Genomic DNA, 14,605 nt, shown 5'->3' with positions numbered 1-14,605 from the left:
CAGATTTCAGGCAGTGTCCACACCTGCTTACGCTGCACCCAGAGTGCACCATCACATACTGACAGGCACCCATCAACACAACTAGTAACAGTCATTCAACAGTTAGGCATGCCAATGAATCAATGAGTCACTAAATTCTTAACTAAGACGCAAATTGATGCTACTTCCCAAGACACTAACTATTGGGTATTCTAAGCACTGAAAGAATTTGTCTAGAAACACGAAGCATTTACCACCCACACAGAATTTCTGCAGGTTTTTCTTCATTATGGTTTCTAAATGTGATGAAAAAGAGTACGTTGGAAAGAGCACTATGTGGAGATCAGGCTGCTGGATGGGTCAGAAAACCTGGGCCCTGGGGTAAACCCAAGGAATAAGCCAGCAGGTTGCACCCTCAAGGGCAGCTCTGAGTAATCTATTAATTAGGTCAGGAACAACAGTCTCTGCTCAGAGGATGCTTATGAAATGACGAATAGAAAAAAATCTGGACAGCACTGTGAAACCAGAATTCAGGAAAATACTATCCTCTCTGAAAAGTGATTTCAGGCAGAGCTGAGCAGGTAGACTACCGTGGTGGAGGTGGTCTTCAAGTACAACTCCCATGCTTACTTACCTCTTTCTGTAGATTAGAAAGCTGAGATGAGAGGCTCTCAATTCTCATACGACTTTCCATCAGTTCTTCCCTGGCACTATTGACAGTAGATGTATTCATCTCTGACGACAGTCTTGCATTCTCAAGCTAAAAAAGAAGCAGACCATAGCCAGTTTTATCTAGTGAATTAGAACAAACAAATGAGGAACCATGACTCATCTCAAAGCATCTCATTTCAAACTTAAACCCTGCCAGTAACTAGTTGATGAAACAGGAAAAGCATCATGAAGTTTGCTGATGTGCTATGAATTACCTTAAAAGTCTTTCTGCCTTTTCGGCTCAATTCCCAATATAGGAGCTTAACAATGCTGATATACCTGGGTCTTTACCCAAAATTTAGTGCTTCAATATTTCATCCATTATATCTCTAATGTCTCAGATAACACTGCTAATAAGGAGACTGGACAGGAGCAATTTAACTGTGGTGGCATTTGTAGGAAAATAAGCATCATATACCCCTAACCCACCAAATCTGATACAGAATATAAAGCAATAAGCAGAAAGTACTAATTTAGAGATTATTTCAAACCAAATAGACAAACTTCCTTTCAGAAGCAAAAAACAGCTCCTCTGGTAGAAACAATATCCCGCTCCTCCAAATGCCCACAGCATTCTGTTCTGCATGTGTCTCAGGCACGTTTTTTATGTGTGTCTCCTCCCTGGCTCCCTTTGAGGCCAGAGTCTCTTTGACCGACTGATCCTTACTTTAGCTCCGTCACTGCCCAGCACAATGCCAGCACTGAGTAAGTGCAGAACAACTAAATGTAGGGATTAAAAGATCTCTCCCTCTCACCAGGCAATTACTACTTCATAACGTGGATTAAAAGCAACATGAACAATTTGAGGCCATGCAATGGAAATTATTTTCAACACCTCTATGACCCTAATTTTCTAAGTCCTCCACTAATAACTCTTTTTAATCAAATCATGTAACATTTAACACATTGGGGTAAAATTATTTACTATGAAAGCCTGTACTCAGTGATTTAATAAATTTTTGCATGGCCTCCTAATACAAGACAGAAGTTTCTATAGTCTTTTTTTAATGAATAATTAGTGCCAGAGGAAACTGCAGACACTGTCCATTTGGCCTTTGTTCAAAAAAGCCCAAAGTGTGGTGGTCACAACCTATGTACAATGATGACATGGAAGTCAGAACTAGATGCAGTCCAACAAGATTAGTACTTGTTACTGAAGGAAAAGCTATTTTCAGATGGCTGGAGTTTAACTAATATGACTTGACATGAATGATCAATTGGACAAAGAGAAAAACCTTACCTTTGATAAAAGTGGAATAACCCTACTTTCTTTGAATAATCTCTAATAACATTTACTTTATAAAAAACTGCTTTCTTAAAAAAAAAATCCATTTTTTATATTCATGGAGACTAAGGGAATTCATTTAAGAAAACTAGAACAAACCAAACATCAAGTCATGTTCTCAGGGAGACTATGAAACAAAGGCTTCAAGTGTGTAAAGCTGTCCCCGGAAGTCTGCTCACTTTGGTGTGGTAAGTCTGCTCCAGCTCTTCCTTGTACAGCTTGACTTGGGCATCGTGTTGCTCTCTCATCTCATGAAGGGCTTGAGCCAGCTTGTACTCATACTCAATCTGACGCCCAGAATCCACCTCTACCAAGCGAGTTTCATGCTTCCTTCTGGTCTCATTAATCTCCTAGGGGGGAAAAAAATGACATAAAACCAAGTTACTTACCATGGCTGCACTGGTACAAGTCTGAGTGACATCAAGGCCATCTGAGGTATTACACACCAAGCTCCTCATGTTTTGTCCAAGGGCAGGTATGTGAATAGATACCTTTTTGCCTTCATTTTCAAGTGAGAAGATTTTTGAGCTGGAACTAATGACAGAAATGGTAGCATCTCAAGCCCTAAGAATTTTATGTTTCTTTTCAGTAGCATACCTATTTATTTCTCTAAAGGCAAGGAATGGCTGGAAGACTTACTAAAGTACCATGCAATCGTGGATAACTAGGTACACTGAATAGCACGTAATTATTTTTCTAAATTGTACTGATGATACTAAGGACAACTCTGGAAAAAATCTACACGATAAGTTAGAAACTTATCAGCAAAACTTCAACTAGAAGATTTATACATAATAAAACTTTTCTTAGGAATACTAAGATGCAATAGACAGAGCAAGCTAATTTACATGACTTATCCTAACAGCTGGTAGTGCTAAGGTATCAACATTGATACAGAATCTTATTGACAATATTACGTTGCTATCTCAAGTACATACAACAATTCACTATTAAAGAATAGAAATAATAGGCATAATCCTTCACATTATGTTTTAAGGAGCTATCCAAACTAGAATGGCTAGGAACACAAGTCCAAGAATAAAATTTTCATTCTAGCTTCTAGCTCTAAAAATACAACAGATCTGTCTTTAATGGCAATAATTAAAGAGGCCACAAGAGGGGGATATAAGAAGAACATGTTTCTGTATCATCTTACAGCATGCAGTTTTTCTTTGCATTTCCTCATTTTTCTCTTAACCAGAGGAAGATGCACTTGATAGAATCAGAAAACCAGGGTTCAAATTCCAGTTCTGCCATTAATCTCCCAAGGCTCACATCTATTTGATGACGTGAATGATACTTAAATCATGAAAATATGCAAATGAAAGGTTTAGTTCAACAAATATTGAGTACCTACTAATCATTTTGCCCTTTGTCTGCCTCCTTTCCTCTTCTTCCTGTTTTTCTCCTTCCTCTTTCTTACCCCTAAACTGTTCATAATAAGGAATTTAGGTATATTTATTGCATAGAATTTTATTCTCCATGCAAAAAAAAGAAATGAGGAATATTTTAAATTCATTCTCAAAAAGGCAAAACCCCAAAATTCAAAGCTGCTACCCAAACATTCTAAAAATACTAAATTACTTTTTACTGACACCATTTTTTACTTAATATTTTATGTAGAATCAGTGACTTACAAAGAAAAAAATACTCAACTCCTGGTTTAAAGATGCAGGAGTCCACACAGCGTCAAAAGTAAGAAATAATAGATCACGGACAATTTTAACAAAACGAAACAAAAATGTAGGTCAACTTAATATAAAGATACTTCAATTTATAAGCAAAACTGTAGTTAATAATTATATGACAGGGACTTCCCTGGTGGTGCTGTGGTTAAGAATCCACCTGCCAATGCCGGGGGACACAGGTTCGAGCCCTGGTCTAGGAAGATCCCACATGCCGCGGAGCAACTAAGCCCGTGCACCACAACTACTGAAGCCTGAGTGCCTAGAGCCCATGCCTGGCAACAAGAGAAGCCACTGCAATGAGAAGCCCACACACCACAACGAAGAGTAGCCCCCGCTCGCCGCAACTAGAGAAAGCCCGCGTGCGGCAATGAAGACCCAATGCAGCCAAAAATAAACAATAAATAAATAGATTTATTTAAAATAATAATAATGATAATAATAATAATTATACGACAGCATTCACTATAGTTTACAAGAAGCTTTCACACACAATATTCCACTTTGATCCTCACCACACCTTGAAGAAAAAATAGCAGGTACTGATATTTCACTTTTAAATAGGAAACTGACTCAAGAACTGTCCAAAGTCTGGCTGCTTATCCAGTGAGTGCACTTTGCCCCCACAATACCTAGTTTAATACTGTATTGTCATAAAAATGGTCAGATTTTTATTATATTATTTTTTCTCCAAATAAAAAAAATTATTTAACTTCTACAATAAATTTCTATTTTAAAAGCATTGTTAGTCACCATTTTCAAAATTACATTACTTTTAAAAACATTATGTATTTAACTGCATGTTCTCTAACGTGGGTGAATTCCAACCCTCTTCAATTTTGAGAAAATATATATTCCCCTTTCTTCAACTGTATTACAGTATATTTCTTTTTTGGCAAAAGTTGCTATCTTCACCCCTCAAGGCTTAACCAGAGAAGTTACGGCTTATAAATGAAACTGTTAGATATACATATATAACTATAAATGCTCTGGGTAACCAGCCCCCAGTGGTTGCTGCCTCCCGGTATTCACCGGCTGTGTGATCCCCCTTCCATAGTGCATCTTGGTTGGTCTGTGTGATGGGGAGTGAGGGTATATCACTTTGGGATTATTTTATAGAAGTTAATGTGGCCTGTCTTGCTCTCTCTCTCTCATCACTCACTCTTGAAGAGTCCTATCATGAGCAGCCCTATAGAGAAGCCCATGCTGAACTGATACCTCTGGCCAACAACCTATGAATGAACTCCAAAGCGGTTCCTGCAGCCCAGGCTGAAAGCCTGACTACAACCTCATGAGAGACCCTGAAACAACCATCCAGTTAAGCAGCTCTCAGATCCCTGACCTTCAGAAACTGTGAGATAATAAAAGTCTGTGGTTTAAGTTACTAAGTTTTGAAGTAATTTGTTAGGCAAAATATATAAATAATACAAATGCAGAGGTTGACAGTAATTAACAGCTGTGGCCAAGCCTTTTTAAGTTAGATGGCAATAAAAGCTTTTAAGTTTACCATAGCACCCTGAGTTCTTCCTCACAGTCTTTTAGCAGCAGTGCCTTAAATAATTTGCCTACAAAACTCTTCCCATTTTTCATACGTATAGCTTATAACAAAGCCTTTTGGGATCCCTCCATTCCTTAAAAAAAATAAAATTATATATAATTACCTCCTCATACATGTTTTTACGAAACTCCAAGTCCTCAGTAAGGCTCTGACAGCGATTCTCCAAATCCACTTTAAGTAAAGTTTCATCTGCTAACTGTTTTTTCGCAGCAGCTAAAGAGGCTTCCAACTAATATAAGGAAAAAGAATGAAAATTATACAGCAACCATTTAGCAATGAATTTAATAGATACCTACAGATTGAATCAAATCAAGTATTACAATTTCTATATATTTGTTAATGTATGAGAGTCCCTCATGATAACATTTATCACAGAACTGTGGGTTCAACTGCTGGTCCCACCCACAGAGTGTCACATCAAAACACCTCTCAAATTTGGTAAACGGCAACAGGGAATGAACAGAAACCTATGACTTATATTTCAAAACTCAAACCAATGCTTTTAGCTACCACTTTCATTTTTTCCTGTGTGCAGAGCACCATTATGACACCTTCTCTCTTCTTACCTCGCATTTTGGTACAATAATGAAATAGGCTGTAAGAGCAAGAAACAGAATAAGCATAAGCACAAGAGAGAGGACGAAGAGCAGCAACAAGATCTGCATAATCCAGACACAAGGACTGAGAGGTGAGGGTGCTTTACATGCTAGCTAGTTCAAGGCTATCCTTGCAGGTGAACCACCCACCAAAATAACTTAATAAATTTTTAAAAATAAAAAGCATAAAATAAATTTTACAATCAATCAATCAAGACAGATGGGGCAATTAACCTGCCAAATACGGCTCAAGAGCAGAGTTTACCTTACCTGGGCAATCTGATCCTTCAGATCCTCCAAATCGCTCTCTAAACTTTTTTTATCACCAAGTGCAGTAGCCAGAGCTGCATCTTTCGAATTCAGCGCTGCTTCGTATTCTCGAAGCTTGATCTGGGCTCCACTGAGATCAGATTCTTTCTTAGCATAACTGCAAGACATTTGAAAAAGTGCAAGAAATCAAATTATACCTCTGACTTGAAGCCTTCTCCCTCCCTGCTTAAGGGGGAAATAAAAGAAGAGGCAATTTAAATAAAGGCTGCCATAACCTACTAAAATTACAGGAGCAATTCAGGAGAACTATATCTAGAGTTTTTGGTGAATAATAACTTTCTCTTTCAATGATTTCCCTTCCCTGATTAGGAATGACTCTAGGTCTAAAATGTCCATAGGCCCAACGTACCAGAATCCTGGTTGTCTCTGACGGAGAACACAAGTCTTCCTTTTTCTATAAAGAGGCATCTATATGCTTCACTAAAACATTTTTGAAGAAATGGAAATTTACTATTTTTAAATAAAATGAATATTATAAAACAAGATATACAGGAGATATAAATCAAGATAAACGATGAGATTAAATAAGTGAAAATGAAAAGTTACTTTAAAAAATAATTTTATGACTTGATGATATATAGAAACTCCTTTGACATTACCTAAGAATTAACTGACCCCAAGCTTGCAAGTAGTTTCCATTTCTTACAGAAGAGGTGATTTTAAAATTTCCTTAACTACAAATAAGGGGCTTCCTAGTATTTTGAAGAAAAGTTAATTTTTTCTGTTTATACTATTAACTCCCCAAGAATGAAACTCAAATTAAGGTTTCTTTTACTTCTAAATATCACTTTTTAATTCAATGGAATTCTACATTATAAAATTAAGGTTCCTTAGGATATATTTTGTCAAATAATTATATTTTAAAGATCAGTATTTTTTAATCCAAATAAGTCCATTATCATTAATTAGTCATATGGGAAAAGCCTTAATAACATAAAAATTCTTGATAGCTGTTCTTAATTAAAACATATTATAGACAAGTATTTCTACTACTGATGTTTGAGAGTGGGCTTAACAGAGGAATCTTTAGTTAACAGAACTTTTTAAAAATATTGTAATATAATAAAATGAAGAAAAGAACTATCCAAAGGATAAGCAAAGGCAGTTGAAGAGAAGATTTAATAGTACTCATTTTGGTATTATACAACAACTACGTACACACATAAAATCTCAGCAGTCATATCACAATAATTTTTTTCTTAAATCCTGTATTTTTAAAAACCACAAGATGGCAGCCTTTCCCTGAAGACTTTGTGTAGGAAGGCGGGGGATGGGGGGGGGTGGGGATATCAACTGTTGGGGAAAAAAAAATTCCATACAGTCATTACTTTGTAACAAAAATGCCTAGTTCATACAAGTGCTGGGTCTGAAAGCTAGGAACACCATAGAAAAGAATCAGTGCTTGTGGAGGAGCTATTACTTTACCTCACTATATAAATGACCAGAGCTGGCAGGGAAAAATACCATGATACATTGTTTTAAAACAAAATCATATTTTATAGAGAATTACACAATATTTACAAAAGCTACTTATTCAAAATTACTTACTTAACAGTTACAAAAATCCTACTGCACCACTGTCTAATATTTAAGTCTCAGACCATAATGTGGTGCTTCTCAACATGGTGCCTCAAGGCAGGAGAGTGAACCTGTGCTTCCCAGAAACCAAAATGGCCCACCAAGGATACTGAATTTAAAAAAAAAAAAAAAATTCACACCAATTTTACTGGCTACTGCATGTTCTGTCTGTTTGATTTCATTGGCTTAATAGATAATAATACATGTCATGATTCCAAATTCAGAATGTCGTAGCACAAGTGAAATTACTGCGCAATGGTCTTGTGGAGTGTAGGAAATTTGAGAAGCCAAAAATTAGGACAGTACACCTAAATGGCTAGGATATGGTGATTTCTTCAACAAAAATCAAGACCAGGTAAGACAAGGAGTGGTGGACTAAGGGGATGAGTAGGATATGCTATTATCCTATTGTGAAAGGTACCCTCCAGCCCTGCAATGGTACCAGCTGAAATCTAATGTCAAGTTCTTAGTCACTTATACAGCTGTTACTCTGTAAAAATATAAATTGTTCCATTATAAATTCTTTCTTAAAGTTGTAACTTTTACATTACTGAACAAATTAAGCAGATATACATCAGAAGTTGGAAATGTGCTTAAAATTACAAATAAAAGCTAACCCCTTATATGCCCTGGCTTGAGGGAAGAGTCGAAAACTATTTCTGCACCTTGCACATACTTATATTACACTTACCATACTGATCCTATCTATTTGTGGATATACTTAGCTACCTTGAGAGACTGAGAACTCTTTGAGGGCAATGGCCATGACATATTATTCCTCTGTCTTCTGTATAGACAACCTGTAGACAATGAGTGTTTTGGTAATTGTTAAATGAAAATCCCCCATACACTCCCCCCAAAAATTCACTCTGCTTTTTTTATGCGATGTAAAATATCACGTCTTTTCCCACAAGAAAAAATAACTGTGACACTTCTATAATCTCTAAAATTCACATTCCTAGATGTCCTCCCTATTACCTTGCCAATTTCCAAAGCTAGATGGGTCATGAAAAAAATTTTTGCTTACACTCAAGTCTCCATCTGCTAAGAAGCCAAAAATCAGTAAGTTTTATATGCCATATAAGCACAACAAGGGCAAACATGGGCCAAGCAGCAAGTTAACATCTTGAACATAACTGTTGTCATAGTTTTCTAGTTGTATTATTATTTTTCATTCATTAAAAATGATGCAAGTAGATTGGTTCAAAATAGCGGAGTAGAAGGACATGCTCTCACCCTCTCTTGCAAGAGCACCAGAATCACAACTGCTGAAAAATCATCGACAGGAAGACACTGGAACTCACAAAAAAAGATACCCTACATCCAAAGACAAAGGAGACGCCACAATGAGAAAGTAGGAGGGGCGCAATCACAATAAAATAAAATCCCACAACTGCTGGATGTGTGACTCACAAACTGGAGAACACTTATACCACAGAAGTCCACCCACTGGAGTGAAGGTTCTGAGCCCCATGTCAGGCTTCCCAACCTGGGGGTCAGGCAACGGGAGGAGGAATTCCTAGAGAATCAGACTTTGAAGGCTAGTGGGATTTGATTGCAGGACTTTGACAGGATTGGGGGAAACAGAGACTCCATTCTTGGAGGGCACACACAAAGTAGTCTGCTCATCGGGACCCAGGGGAAGGAGCAGTGACCCCCATAGGAGACTGAACCAGACCTACCTGCTAGTGTTGGAGGGTCTCCCGCAGAGGCGGGGGGTGGCTCTGTTTCACCGTGGGGACAAGGACACTGGCAGCAGAAGTTTTGGGAAGTACTCCTTGGTGTGAGCCCTCCCAGAGTCTGCCACTAGCCCCACCAAAGAGCCCGAGTAGGCTCCAGTGTTGGGTCGCCTCAGGCCAAACAACCAACAGGGAGGGAACCCAGCCCCACCCATCAGCAGACAAGCAGATTAAAGTTTTACTGAGCTCTGCCCACCAGAGCAAGAGCCAGCTCTACCCACCACCAGTCCCTCCCAACAGGAAACTTGCACAAGCCTCGTAGATAGCCTCATCCACCAGAGGGCAGACAGCAGAAGCAAGAAGAACTACAATCCTGCAGCCTGTGGAACAAAAAACACATTCACAGAAAGACAGACAAGGTGAAAAGGCAGAGGGCTATGTACCAGATGAAGGAACAAGATAAACCCCAGAAAAACAACTAAATGAAGTGGAGATAGGCAACCTTCCAGAAAAAGAATTCAGAATAATGATAGTGAAGATGATCCAGGACCTCGGAAAAAGAATGGAGGCAAAGAGTGAGAAGATGCAAGAAATGTTTAACAAAGACCTAGAAGAATTAAAGAACAAACAAACAGAGATGACCAATACAATAACTGAAATGAAAACTACATTAGAAGGAATCAATAGCAGAATAACTGAGGCAGAAGAACAGATAAGTGACCTGGAAGACAGAATGGTGGAATTCACTGCTGCGGAACAGAATAAAGAAAAAAGAATGAAAAGAAATGAAGTCAGCCTAAGAGACCTCTGGGACAACATTAAACACAACAACATTCGCATTAGAGGGTCCCAGAAGGAGAAGAGAGAGAGAAAGGACCCGAGAAATATTTGGAGATTATAGTTGAAAACTTCCCTAACATGGGAAAGGAAATAGCCACCCAAGTCCAGAAGGCACAGAGTCCCATACAGGATAAACCCAAGGAGAAACACACTGAGACACATAGTAATCAAGCTGGCAAAAATTAAAGACAAAGAAAAATCACTGAAAGCAGCAACGGAAAAACAACAAATAACATACAAGGGAACTCCCATAAGGTAAACAGCTGATTTCTCAACAGAAACTCTACAAGCCAGAAAGGAGTGGCATGACATATTTAAAGTGATGAAAGGGAACAATCTACAACCAAGATTACTCTACCCGGCAAGGATCTCATTCAGATTCAACGGAGAAATCAAAAGCTATACAGACAAGCAAAAGCTAAGAGAATTCAGCACCACCAAACCAGCTCTACAACAAATGCTAAAGGAACTTCTCTAAGTGGGAAACACAAGAGAAGAAAAGGACCTACAAAAACAAACCCAAAACAATTAAGAAAATAATAGGAACATACATATGGATAATTATCTTAAACGTGAATTGATTAAATGCTCCAACCAAAAGACACAGGGTTGCTGAATGGATACAAAAACAAGACCCATATATATGCTGTCTACAAGAGACCCACTTCAGACCTAGGGACACATACAGACTGAAAGTGAGGGGATGGAAAAAGATATTCCATGCAAATGGAAATCAAAAGAAAGCTGGAGTAGCAATACTCATATCAGATAAAATAGACTTTAAAATAAAGAATGTTACAAGAGACAAGGAAGGACACTATATAATGATCAAGGGATCAATCCAAGAAGATATAACAATTATAAATATATATGCACCCAACATAGGAGCACCTCAATACATAAGGCAACTGCCAACAGCTATAAAAGAAGAAATCGACAGTAACACAATTAATAGTGGGGGACTTTAACACCTCACTTACACCAATGGACAGAACATCCAAACAGAAAAGTAATAAGGAAACACAAGCTTTAAATGACACAATAGACAAGATAGATTTAATTGAGATTTATAGGACATTCCATCCAAAAACAGATTACACTTTCTTCTCAAGTGCGCACAGAACATTCTCCAGGATAGATCACATCTTGGGTCACAAATCAAGCCTCAGTAAATTTAAGAAAATTGAAATCTAATCAAGCATCTTTTCTGACCACAATGCTATGACATTAGAAATCAATTACAGGGAAAAAAACGTAAAAAACACAAAAACATGGAGGCTAAACAATACGTTACTAAATAACCAAGAGATCACTGAAGAAATCAAAGAGGAAATCAAAAAATACCTAGAGACAAATGACAATGAAAACACGATGATCCAAAACCTATGGGATGCAGCAAAAGCAGCTCTAAGGAAGCTTATACCAATACAATCCTACCTCAAGAAACAACAAACATCTCAAATAAACAACCTAACCTTACACCTAAAGGAACTAGACAAAGAAGAACAAACAAAACCCAAAGTTAGTAGAAGGAAAGAAATAATAAAAATCAGAGCAGAAATAAATGAAATAGAAACAAAGAAACAATAGCAAAGATCAATAAAACTAAAAGCTGGTTCTTTGAGAAGATAAACAAAATTGATAAACCATTAGCCAGACTCATCAAGAAAAAGAGGGAGAGGACTCAAATCAGTAAAATTAGAAATGAAAAAGGAGAAGTTACAACAGACACCGCAGAAATACAAAGCATCCTAAGAGACTATTACAAGCAGCTCTATGTCAATAAAATGGACAACCTGGAAGAAATGGACAAATTCTTAGAAAGGTATAACCTTCCAAGACTGAACCAGGAAGAAATAGAAAATATGAACAGACCAATCACAAGTAATGAAATTGAAACTGTGATTAAAAATCTTCCAACAAACAAAAGTCCAGGACCAGATGGCTTCACAGGTGAATTCTACCAAACATTTAGAGAAGAGCTAACACCCATTCTTCTCAAACTCTTCCAAAAAATTACAGAGAAAGAAACACTCCCAAACTCATTCTATAAGGCCACCATCACCCTGATACCAAAACCAGACAAAGATACTACAAGAAAAGAAAACTACAGACCAATGTCACTGGTGAACATACATGCAAAAGTCCTCAACAAATTACTAGCAAATAGAATCCAACAGCACATTAAAAGGATCATAAAGCATGATCAAGTGGGATTTATCACAGTGATGCAAGGATTCTTCAATATATGCATATCAATCAATGTGATACACCATACTAACAAACTGAAGAATAAAAACCATATGATCATCTCAATAGATGCAGAAAAAGCTTCTGACAAAATTCAACACCCACTTATGATAAAAACTCTCCAGAAAGTGGGCATAGGGGGAACCCACCTCAACATAATAAAGGCCATATACGACAAACCCACAGCAAACATCATTCTCAATGGTGAAAAACTGAAACCATTTCCTCTAAGACCAGGAACAAGACAAGGATGTCCACTCTCACCACTATTATTCAACATAGTTCTGGAAGTCCTAGCCACGGCAATCAGAGAAGAAAAAGAAATAAAAGGAATACAAATTGGAAAAGAAGAAGTAAAACTGTCACTGTTTGCAGATGACATGATACTATACATAGAGAATCCTAAAGATGCCACCAGAAAACTACTAGAGCTAATCAATGAATTTGGTAAAGTTGCAGGATACAAAATTAATGCACAGAAATCTCTTGCATTCCTATTCACTAATGATGAAAAATCTGAAAGAGAAATTAAGGAAACACTCCCATTTACCACTGCAACAAAAAGAATAAAATACCTAGGAAAAAACCTACCTAAGGAGACAAAAGACCTGTATGCAGAAAACTATAAGACACTGATGAAAGAAATCACAGATGATACAAACAGATGGAGAGATATACCATGTTCTTGGATTGGAAGAATCAATATTGTGAAAATGACTCTACTACCCAAAGCAATCTACAGATTCAATGCAATCCCTATCAAATTACCAATGGCATTTTTTACATAACTAGAACAAAAAATCTTAAAATTTGTATGGAGACACAAAAGACCCTGAATAGCCAAAGCAGTCTTGAGGGGAAAAAATGGAGCTGGAGGAATCAGGCTCCCTGACTTCAGACTATACTACAAAGTTACAGTAATCAAGACAGACAGGTACTGGACAAAAACAGAAATATAGATCAATGGAACAGGATAGAAAGCCCAGAGATAAACCCATGCAACTATGGTCACCTTAGCTTTGAAAAAGGAGGCAAGAATATTCAATGGAGAAAAGACAGCATCTTCAGTAAGTGGTGCTGGGAAAACTGGACAGCTACATGTAAAACAATGAAATTAGAACACTCCTTAACACCATACACAAAAATAAACTCAAACTGGATTAGAGACCTAAATGTAAGACCGGACACTATAAAACTCTTAGAGAAAAACATAGGGAGAACACTCTGACATAAATCACAGCAAGATCTTTTTTGATCCATCTCCTAGAGTAATGGAAATAAAAACAAAAATAAACAAAGGGGACCTAATGAAACTTAAAAGCTTTTGCACAGCAAAGGCAACTACAACGAAAAGACAACCCTCAGAATGGGAGAAAATATTTGCAAATGAATCAACGGACAAACGATTAATCTCCAAAATATATAAACAGCTCATGCAGCTCAATATTTAAAAAACAAACAACCCAATCCAAAAATAGGCAGAAGACCTAGATAGACATTTCTCCAAAGAAGACATACAGATGGCCAAGAGGCACATGAAAAGCTGCTCAACATCACTAATTATTAAGAGAAATGCAAATGAAAACTACAATGAGGTATCACCTCACACTAGTTAGAATGGGCATCATTAGAAAATCGACAAACAACAAATGCTGGAGAGGGTGTGGAGAAAAGGGAACCCTCTTGCACTGTTGGTGGGAATGTAAACTGATACAGCCACTATGGAGAACAGTATAGAGGTTCCTTAAAAAACTAAAAATAGAGCTACCATATGACCCAGCAATCCCACTGCTGGGCATATACCCAGAGAAAACCATAATTCAAAAAGACACATGCACCCCAATGTTCACTGCAGCACTATTTACAATAGCCAGGACACAGAAGCAACCTAAATGCCCACTGACAGACAAATGAATAAAGAAGATGTGGCACATATATACAATGGAATATTACTCAGCCATAAAAAGGAACGAAATTGGGTCATTTGTAGAGACGTGGATGGATCTAGAGACTGTCATACAGAGTGAAGTAAGTCAGAAAGAGAAAAACAAATATCATATATTAAGGCATATATGTGGAACCTAGAAAAATGGTACAGGTGAACCAGTTTGCAG

At 37.4% G+C, this 14,605-nt stretch overlaps 1 protein-coding gene across 2 annotated transcripts in view; it reads right to left on the bottom strand.

The window, feature by feature from the left end:
* The window catches only part of LMNB1 (lamin B1), a 75,400-nt gene that overhangs the window by 36,359 nt on the left and 24,436 nt on the right, over positions 1–14,605 (bottom strand). For both annotated transcript variants that reach the window (XM_036848659.1, XM_036848658.1), the window contains exons 3-6: positions 6,085–6,241; positions 5,322–5,447; positions 2,155–2,325; positions 614–739 (exon numbers count right to left, since the gene is read on the bottom strand). In XM_036848659.1, coding sequence (XP_036704554.1) covers positions 614–739; positions 2,155–2,325; positions 5,322–5,447; positions 6,085–6,241 — 580 coding nt within the window. The remainder of the gene's footprint in view (positions 1–613; positions 740–2,154; positions 2,326–5,321; positions 5,448–6,084; positions 6,242–14,605) is intronic.

The sequence above is a fragment of the Balaenoptera musculus genome, chromosome 3 (genome assembly GCF_009873245.2).
Source record: "Balaenoptera musculus isolate JJ_BM4_2016_0621 chromosome 3, mBalMus1.pri.v3, whole genome shotgun sequence".
Lineage (NCBI taxonomy): Eukaryota > Metazoa > Chordata > Mammalia > Artiodactyla > Balaenopteridae > Balaenoptera > Balaenoptera musculus.
The sequence above is the reverse complement of the archived record's forward strand: the minus strand, read 5'-3'. Positions and strand labels throughout refer to the sequence as shown.